Here is a 10,015-nt window from a genome sequence, read left to right as displayed (position 1 = left end):
TATGGCCTACTCCTGCTTCTATTTCTTATGTTCTTATGTAAGTCTATGGGACACCTCCCCCAACTTGGACATCTGTCCCCAGATGTTGGCGAGGGATACTTTGCAGGGTCAACGGAGTTGGAATTGTCTGAATCTTGTCTTGATCCAAGGCCTGGGGGGAGTCTTGCCAATATGTTTATCCAATATTTCTCTATAGTGTTTTGTTTCTCAGTAGCTATTTTACAACTGAGTGGCTTGCTAGGGGATTAAGAATCAACCACATATTGTGGGACTGGAGTCACATGTAGCACAAGTGTAGGGGTAGCAGACGCTCCTTACAGAGGGATCAATTTACCAGTTTTTAAATGTAACATGATTTAATGATCAATAAGTCTGGCAATCTCTGGAGGTAATCTCTGAACTAGCATCATAAGAACAAATTCAATTTCACAATTTGCCAAGCTAGGATTTCATGACCGATGGGTTGCTCGACCCGAACCAGCAGACTAGACAAGCAGCCAGAAATGTAAAGCATGTTTTATTGCTCACCCAGGCAACCCTCACCTAGATGAGCACAGACACTAAGCAACCTTCATTTTTATTCCTTCCATGTCCTGAGCACTTCAGCCAACAGACCAGGTTAGTCCTGGCATGAACTGCTCCAAAGTGGCTTTACGCATTGATAACTGGGAGGAGACACTAATGAAAGTCACTAAAGAAATCTTAACTACAAAAGGGTAAAATTCTGATAAACTAATTAAAAGCAAAGCACCAAACTGTGAGAAAAAACTTTGACGGCCAACCCAGAATCAAAATAGTCAGCTAAGTATTCGGAAACACATGGCATGTCCAACACTGAAGGTTCAATCCTTGGACAGATCTCAGCCAGCACATAAATTGCGCCACTGCAATTGGCAACACCACCCCAGAGTGGGAAAAACCAGCTAGTGCACTTGCTCCAGATTGCTACCCAGCGCCCCTGAAGTGTGTACATTCCGTGCCAAAACAGAATGGGGGTCCAACTGTGATATTTCCTGCCCGCACATGGTCAAACATTACCATCTAGGCTCACATATGAAGAATGGCTATTTGGGCAAGGGACCAGGAGGCTGTTTACACCCAAGTAACCATACCCCAAACAGAGTCAGGAAGAGAGGCGCAAAAATAGAAATCAAAACATATAAAAGTCCTCTCCACATGAGTAGGCCATTTTGCTTTCTTCCTGTTGGCTTAACTGGTTTTATTGTGGATATGTTTCTCTGTATTGCATCAGAGTCCTACCGTACCCTGGTAAATCAATTATTAGGCAGCATTTTTGACCAAGCACAGAACTGGGAAGGGAAAAAAAATAAATTGTTGCTGCTCATTGAGGCTTGATTAATGCCATATAGGTCCATCCATCAAATGTTGGTGTGGCAAGGCAGGAGAAATTCTAGGAGACTTGTCTAACCAAAATGACAGTTGTCACTCATCAGAATAAACCAATATGACAGTTTAATAACAAGGTTCACACTTTTATTTTTCAAGATACAAAAGTTATTGCTCAAAAAACACATGGTTCTATAAAAAAATATTGTACAAAGTCATACTTGTGTGAAATAGTAAAGAAATTCCACAGTCCGGCTCCACGTCAGTGATAATATGACCACGATCAAACCCCTGCCATATAGAACATTGTAATAGCAAACTTGGGATAAGAATATTGGGTGAAATTCAAATACCTGCTAGATAGCTCAGTAGGTAAATGCACCCGCTGATGTAGCACCAAATCATTCAGACCAAGGAGGTCTGAAGTTTGATTCCTGGTTTATGTTGAATTAGCCAATTGTAACCAGACTGCAAATGGGAATACTGAAACTTGGGTGTTGTGAGGGGGGGGTGGGGGTGCCGCGGTTTATTTTGCTGATCGCGAACTGTTGATTAAACCCCTGCACGTGGATGTCGGGTGATGCAAGGGTCACGTTTAACTGGGATGGGTGTGGGGTCATGGTTGAGCAGCCCAACATGAATCATTGTCCTGGCAAACGTGGGCAAGGTAGCAGAATGGTGCTGACGATTGCAACCGTACTCCGAACCATTGGTTAGAGAAGGCGGGATCAGGAGAGGAATGAATTTGATGTCGCCACCCATCCCCTGCTTTGTACATCTGCACTCTTCCCCTACCCCCAATCCAGTAAGTGATTCATTATCAACGCTCCTTCTCAAACCAACACAACACAAACTAAATGCAGCTTCAGCATCTTCCCACCAGTGGAAAGCTATCTATCTGTGGCTACAGGATGGCAGTCCAAAACACTCAGCCATTAAAATTTAACAAGCCAAGTCAGAGCTGAAAGAAATTCCATTTGCCAACTAGTCCAAAAATTCCATTTGCCAACATTTGCAAATTATGTTGCTGCAAAAGCCTTTTCAGAATCTGATGGGGGCATCAAGAGCTTAAAAGATATAACCATGAACAAAAGCATGTCATCTGGGAAATATTTAAAATTGAAGTTCTACTGATATTCTCCTCCTTTACACCCACAGGTGGTTCATGGGTATGCCCAGGTGGGATGGGCGGGGATTACTTCTCATTGATCAGAGAACATAATACAATGTCCCAATTGCATGTGCAAGGCATTTACATTTTTCGCTGCATGACCACCATCCTTCTCCGTAGGCCAATCATGCATATCCTGCACCCGTTGGTACATCTGAACCTCGGCCTATAAGCTGCCTCTAACCAACCCCACTCACCTAACAAACACAAAGGAGATGGTCAGCAGAAGGCAGCAATGGTTGGGAATGGGAGAAACTTGGGGGAGTCTCCAGCTTAACAAAAATGGATTCACATTTCCCTCAATTTGCTGGACATAGCAGTGATCCAGTGGGCAATTGCATTGAATTGGCCTGGCAGATCCAAGCAAGAATAGCACAAAATCCATCACCTCATGAACACTTCAACTATTCATTCGGATCACGTGTGTTTCAAGCAATCTACTGGTCAAGTAATTCAGCTAATAAAGTAGATATCAAAAATATATATCTCAGCTTCCTGTAACAGCATGGCGGATTTGCCCCATGTGGGAAATCGAATGGTCATCCCGTTGCGTACAAAACAGTACCTCATCTGCAACGGCACATTCTGTGAAACAGCCAATGAATCATTCACAATTTGTGATCCATTATAATACTTACAAAAAATAAGCACGTTCTTTATTCAAACACTTCCGTCCTTTGCGCTTACTTCCCTCCCTCCAAATATTTGGCAAACAGGATCATGTAAAATAAAAAAATTCACAACTTGCATTTGATGTATAACAGGCTCCTGAGCTACGTCTAATGCTGAAAGTTTAAAAAGTCAGGCCATGAATGGATATCTACTCTGTGAGAAATAGGCTCACAATCAAGAAGTAAAAGCAAACCTGCAGCTCAGAATTTCATAGCATCTGATCAGCCTCTTCCCCAAGTGGCAGTAACAGCAGTCAGTGGACAGACACAGTCGGTTTCTGAATCCTGCGAAGAAACCTTTCCACTTGTTTGTTTAAAAAGGAGCCCCCCCCCCCCCCCACCACACTCCTGGTTCCTTGCTCCCCTCATCACCAGGTTGGGGGTCCGAATCGCATCATCACCGTCTCCTGGTCATCGAGGTCCTTCTGCACTTTTTTCCGCATGTAAAATATGGGGCAATCCCGACTGATGAGAAAAAAAGGGGAGAAAAAAAAAACAGATGTTACACAGAACTTACAGCAGGAAGCAGGCCATTCAGCCCAACGAGCCCATGCCAGTGTTCATGCTCCACATGAGACCCCTCCCACCCTACTTCATCTCACCCCAACAACATATTCTTCTATTCCTTTCTCCCTCGTGTACTTATCTAGCATCCCCTTAAATGCATCTCTGCTATTCGCCTCAATCACTCCCTGTGGTAGCAAGATCCACATTCTAACCACTCTGGGTAAAAAAAAAAGTATCTCCTGAATTCCTTACTGGATTTATTAATGCCTATAGCTCTGCCAAAGAGCCATCATAGGCACGATGGGCCGAATGGCCTCCTTCTGTGCTGTAGCTGACATAAGAAAGACTGGATTGACTAGGCTTATATTCACTGGAATTTAGATGAATGAGAGGGGATCTCATAGAAACATATAAAATTCTGACGGAGTGGGCAGGTTAGATGCAGAAAGAATGTTCCCGATGTTGGGGAAGTCCAGAACCAGGGGTCACAATCTAAGGATAAGGGGCAAGCCATTTAGGACCAAGATGAGGAGAAATTTCTTCACTCAGAGAATTGAGAGCCTGTGGAATTCTCGACCACAGAAAATTGTTGAGGCCAGTTCGTTAGATATATTCAAAAGGGAGTTAGATGTGGCCCTTACGGCTAAAGTTAGATGAAGTCCTTACTACTAGGGGGATCAAGGGGTATGGCGAGAAAGTAGGAATGGGGTACTGAAGTTGCATGTTCAGCCATGAACTCATTGAATTTCAGTGCAGGCTAGAAGGGCCGAATGGCCTACTCCTGCACCTATTTTCTATTTTTCTATAAAGGGATCTGGACAGAAAACAGGAATGGGGTACTGAAGTTGCATGATCAGCCATGATCATATTGAATGGTGGTGCAGGCTCGAAGGGTCGAATGGCCTGCTCCTGCACCTACTTTCAATATATCATTCTGTGCTCTTGTATTTATCACCCCTAGTTTAGGTCTCCCCACACAAGTGAAAAAAATCAAGCCTTTTGTTTGGGAGAGACTCAGCAAAGGTGCTGGGATGACAAATTTGGCGAGATCCCCCAGCAATAAAGGAGCGCCGGACAGTATGTTACAGAAGGCCTTGCAATGCTTCCTCTCTCCTCACCCTGCTCTGCGCCAAGCCATTTTTAAACTTCTCCGAACTAACTCTTCTGAAAGAACTCGCGACTGAGGAAATAAAAGCCTCTTTCGTCTGATTTTCACCGCTCCTCTTTAAAAGGCAAACATTCTCGGCCGGCAATGGCTCCATGGGCACCAGCAGCCCCGGCAGCTCACTAAAGGGTCTATCCATGGCCTCCTACTATTTCTCATGCTAATTTTCATCGCACCACCACTGGCGGCCGTATCTTCAGTTGTCTTGGCCCCAAGTTCTCAAATTCCCTTCCTTAAACCTCTCTCTCCTCCTTTAAGGTACTCCCTAAAACTTTGACAAAGCCTGTCCTAATTATCTTACGTGGCTCCTTGTCAAATACTGTTTGATAACGCTCCCATGAAGTGCATGTATTACTATGTTAAACACGCCATATAAATGCATAAATGCACATGAATGACTGGGGCAAGGTACCTTGGGGCCACTGATGCCCATGGAACCTTGCCCCAGCATAAATGACTGCTTTAGGAAAGGAGGGAAGAGAAACTGTAAGAATGTTGTTTTTCCAAGAGGCTAGCATCCTTTGCAACGCACTTGGAAACACAACAGCTTTCCTGTGAGCTGCACAAGAGGAGGCTTGGTTTATTGGGGTGGTGCAAGGGGGACAAGAGAAGGGCATAATGCACCATAGCACCAAAGACTGGAGATGCCGAGCTCAGCCGCATCATCAAGGGAGCCATCAAACCGCCATTCATCACTTCTCCATGATAGGGGAAAATTGGATGAGCAACCAACACCAGGCCACTGTTGCCAGCTAAAACTAGAACAATGGCCTCAGGAAGTGCACAAGGAGAAGAAAAAGGGGGTTTGGGGGTGTGTGTGGGGGGGGGGGTGAAGGGAGAGATTTCAGACTTACGATCAAAGCAAAACGCAACAAATTTACGTTAAAAGTACTGGGGATGGGGGTCAAAAAAGAAAAGTGTAAATAAAGCGTGAATCGGACCCAAGTCCTTTCACTTCCTCCTTCAGGCTGTCCGTCACTGCTGCAGGTTTCAATGGAAAAAGACGGTGAACCAGACAGTGCAGCATTGTGGTGAGTGACGCCTGATCCCAACACGGCCACCTCAATTTCCCGGCCCAACAGAATGTGGGGGACAGTGCAGCTTATTACTATTTACCTACATTATTGAGCCTCTGTATTTTTGTATTGTAAATCATTTCTTCACAACTAGGTGTGACATTATTCAGCTCCTTCGCAAATTCAATTTGAAGCTGTTGCTTCATGCAAGAAAGACTAGCATTTATGTAGTGCCTTTCACAGCCTCAGGATGTTCCAAAGCATTTTACAACCAATGGAGTGCTTTTGAAGTGCAGTCACTGTTGTAATGTAGGAACAGTGACTACACTTCAAAAGTACTTCACTGGCTGTAAAGAACGTTGGGAATCTCCCGAGACTATGAAAAGAAAATATTTCCAAATTGCCTTTAAAATCATCAAAACGTGTCTTCAAGGCCAATAATATTCCATATTCTGAATTTACGTGTTAGCCGTGGCTCAGTGGGCAGCACTCTCGCCTCTGAGTCAGAAGGTTGTGGGTTCAAGTCCCACTCCAGAGACTTGAGCACAAAATCCAGGCTGGCACTCCCAGTGCAGTGCTGAGGGAGCGCCGCACTGTCGGAGGTGCCGTCTTTCGGATGAGACGATAAACCGAGGTAGATGTAAAGATCCCATGACACTATTTTGAAGAGGAGCAGGGGAGTTTCTATGATGCCCTGGTCAATATTTATTCATCACTAAAACAGATTATCTGGTCATTATCACATTGCTGTGTGTGGGAGCTTGCTGAACGCACATTGGCTGCCGTCTTTCCCTAATTACAACAATGACTACACTTCAAAAGTACTTCATTGGCTGTAAACTGCTTTGGGACGTCCCGAGGTCGTGAAAGGCGCTATATAAAAGCAAGTCTTTCTTTTCTTTTTAAATGCTGACTGAAACTTCTCCACCACACTAGTTTCCCACGAGAGCAAGACCAGTCAGCCCACTATCTAAGCTCCCTCCGTGCAAAACATTCACTTATTTGAAGTACTTAATGGCTGTCAGCCCCTCTTAAAACTATGTCTAGCAAGAGTTAGTGCCCTGGGGAGAGGAGAATGTACGTAATGTCCGTGCAATTTTATTTTTAAAAAGTATTGACTGTTAGAAGTATCACATTATTGCTTGTGGGAGCTTGCTGTGCACTACTCCTGCTCCTAATTCTCATGTTCTTGTTACAACAATGTCTTCAGCTAATGGAAGTACTTTGAAGTGTAAAGCGCGGTGGGAAGTCCAGAGGCTGTGAAAGGCACTGTATAAATACAAGCAATTTCCTTTAGTGAACCCTAATGAACATTCCCCATGCGCCCCCCACCTTATGTTATAGCATCAGCCAGCTCAGCGCAGCGCCGGCCAGAGACCTTCGTGCCCTACCTGACTCAGTACCACCCCAGAAGACCCCTAGTCATTGTCGTACCGTTAGGATTCATGTTTTACATGCCGCCACAGTGAGCACAAAATTGATTCAATGTACCCATTAGTCATCGTCTTCGCCAAGCACTGTGCACTCGGCTTCGGTCTTTTCTCTGATCGTGTTTTTTTTTTAAATACAGTCCACAAATCTCACCCTTGCATTGGATATTGCAAGATTACAGGACGCTGAACGGCACTTTGATTTACAACCACTACTGCAACCAGTCTGAATTCATAAATCACGCTTATTGGCAAATAAAAGAGTCATAAATGTCAAGCCCCAGCTCTCCTGACAGTCATGAATCCTTTCTCACGCACCCAACTGCCCTCAGATTGGAGATAACCAGCGCCAGTTATGCTAACTCATCTCAGTAAGCGCCCGAAAGGAACTGGCACGCTTGGAAGTTGGGGGAGGGGAGGGAACACCGGGTCATGTACCAGGGTAAGTAATGGATATGCACGAACATAGAAAAGACTTGGGATTTATATAGTGCCTTTCACGTCCACCGGACGTCTCAAAGCGCTTCACAGCCCATGGAGTGCTTTTGGAGTGTAGTCACTGTCATAATGTAGGAAGGATATTTTTTAAGCAAAGAGAAGACCCTTTGGTCTGACCCTTTCACGATCAGGTTGATATCAATGTCATTTTCTTAACATACCTTAACGCACATTAAAGTTGTTTTTTATTGGATTTAAAAACTCTTTTTTTTCCTTGGTTCTGATTTGAACATCCAGAACCAGGAGGAAAAAAAATCTAGAAATTGAGAACATCAGGAAAATTCATTTTGGTTTCACATAACATTATAATGCACCCTGCTACCCCACACAATACACGGCCTGCCACCCCACGACACGCGCGCCCCGCCACACACACCCACAACCCATAAAGCCGCACGAGTAACAAACTCAAATAACCTCAAGCCGATTCGCCACTGAATTTGGTACTTTCTTTCTTGCTAGAAGGTGCAAGTGCATTTGTGTCTGACAAAGACAGGATCCAGACTGTTCTGTCATGTCCCACAAGATCATCATCATCATAGGCGGTCCCTCATATCGAGGATGACTTGCTTCCACGCCAAAAAGGGATGAGTTCACATGTGTTTCAATGAGGGACCTAATATTCTAGGCCCCGAACTACATGTTGAAGGGTGGAAGATGCTTGTGCCTGGATTTTAACGTGTGGTGGCCGTTGCAAACCAGCCACCACATGAGTTTGACAGAGTTAGGTCTTGGTCCAGTGGCAAGGGTTAACCAAGACGACTGGAGACCAGCTCTGCTGCACGGACACATATTGCAGTGTGGGCTGGCCCGTGCTGCCCCTGGGCCCCCGCAAGATCAAATATCCTGTCAACACTCAAAGCTAGCCTCATGCATGGAGAGAACCGCTGGTACTTTTGGACCCATACTGCAGCAAGTCAGTCGTCGGGGGGGGGGGGGGGGAGGAGAATTGGGGGGCAGTGGCAGGGGAATGGGAAAGCCATGATCTTATTGAATGGTGGAGCAGGCTTGAGGGGGCCATATGGCCTACTCCTTTTGGAAGTGCTTTAACAAAAAATCAGTCAGTCAGCAATGTCACTAACTCAAGGAATACAAATGCAAACACACGAAAATGCATTTTGTTGTACATCAGTAATCAAGTGCCCCCTGATTAAAGGGGGGGGGGAGGCCACACTTGAAAAACTTTTCAAGTGCCCCCCCCCCCCTTTTTTTTCCGAGGGCACTAAAACACAAATTATGCAAGTGCCCCCTGGCTAAAAAGACTGGGGCACGAAAACCGACAATTTAAACAAATTAAACTTTAGATATTAAAATCAAATTAAAATTTATTTGCCGGGGTGATGCACTCCAGTCCCTCCAGCACCCACCTCTCGTGGAAGGCAGCGAGCTAAGCCTACTGCATCTGGTATTCCCAAGTGCTCTCCCATCCAAGTACTAACCAGGCCAGACTCTGCTTAGCTTCGGAGATCGGGCGTTTTCAGACTAGTAATCCCTACAGCCCTAGAGCAGTGTGAACAGCAGGGATGAGAATTAAAAGGGACAGGAAACTACCACAGGTGAAAAGATCCGGGGGGGGGGGGGGGGGCGGGGGCGGGGGAGCGAAAGATGAGATGAATCAAAACGTACTGGCGAGGTGACGCCAAGCTCGGGTTTTGGAAGCCTGCAGTTGTCGGAGGAACAGAAGACCAAGGGAGCTCTACAGTTCTGAGCGCCCAGTAATGATGAACTCGAGTCAGAGCTGGGTTCAACTAAGCAGACGTTTCATGATGCGAAACATGGTCGTTGGGAGACCATCTCGTACCTGGTGCAAAGCACGTCCTCGTGCAGACTACCCTGACATCGCTGGCACTGTGTCCACAGGCGGGAAAACTTCTCCTCCAACAGCTTCAACTGAGAGATCTGGAAGGCAGGGAACAGCAGAGGTGGGTTGAAAAGGAAAAGTGCAGATATCTGCAGAAAACACGCACAGGTGAAAGTTTACAGGTGACCATAACAATCCACAGCTTTAAATAGCTTGCTCTTCAATGTCACAAAAGTCAAATCTTATTAGGCGTAACAAGAGAAAATCTGCAAATGTTGGTTACATTAAAAATTGCGCATCTATGTGTGCACTATCAACTTGCTCAATGTAGTGCCACTACTGGTGGGATGTTGTAATTACAAACCAAGTTTAATAAGCAGTTTCCATTATAAATGTGAACATAGGGACT

The 10,015-nt window shown here is 45.2% G+C and overlaps 1 protein-coding gene across 2 annotated transcripts in view; it reads right to left on the bottom strand.

Annotated features, from left to right (window-relative positions):
• Nucleotides 1-1,483: 1,483 nt before the first annotated feature.
• Nucleotides 1,484-10,015, bottom strand: part of pold1 (polymerase (DNA directed), delta 1, catalytic subunit) — a 142,597-nt gene continuing 134,065 nt past the window's right edge. For both annotated transcript variants that reach the window (XM_070861771.1, XM_070861772.1), the window contains exons 26-27: nucleotides 9,607-9,704; nucleotides 1,484-3,654 (exon numbers count right to left, since the gene is read on the bottom strand). In XM_070861771.1, coding sequence (XP_070717872.1) covers nucleotides 3,558-3,654; nucleotides 9,607-9,704 — 195 coding nt within the window. In that variant the 3' untranslated portion in view covers nucleotides 1,484-3,557. The remainder of the gene's footprint in view (nucleotides 3,655-9,606; nucleotides 9,705-10,015) is intronic.

The sequence above is a fragment of the Pristiophorus japonicus genome, chromosome 19, assembly GCF_044704955.1.
Source record: "Pristiophorus japonicus isolate sPriJap1 chromosome 19, sPriJap1.hap1, whole genome shotgun sequence".
Classification (NCBI taxonomy): Eukaryota; Metazoa; Chordata; class Chondrichthyes; family Pristiophoridae; genus Pristiophorus; species Pristiophorus japonicus.
The sequence above is the reverse complement of the archived record's forward strand: the minus strand, read 5'-3'. Positions and strand labels throughout refer to the sequence as shown.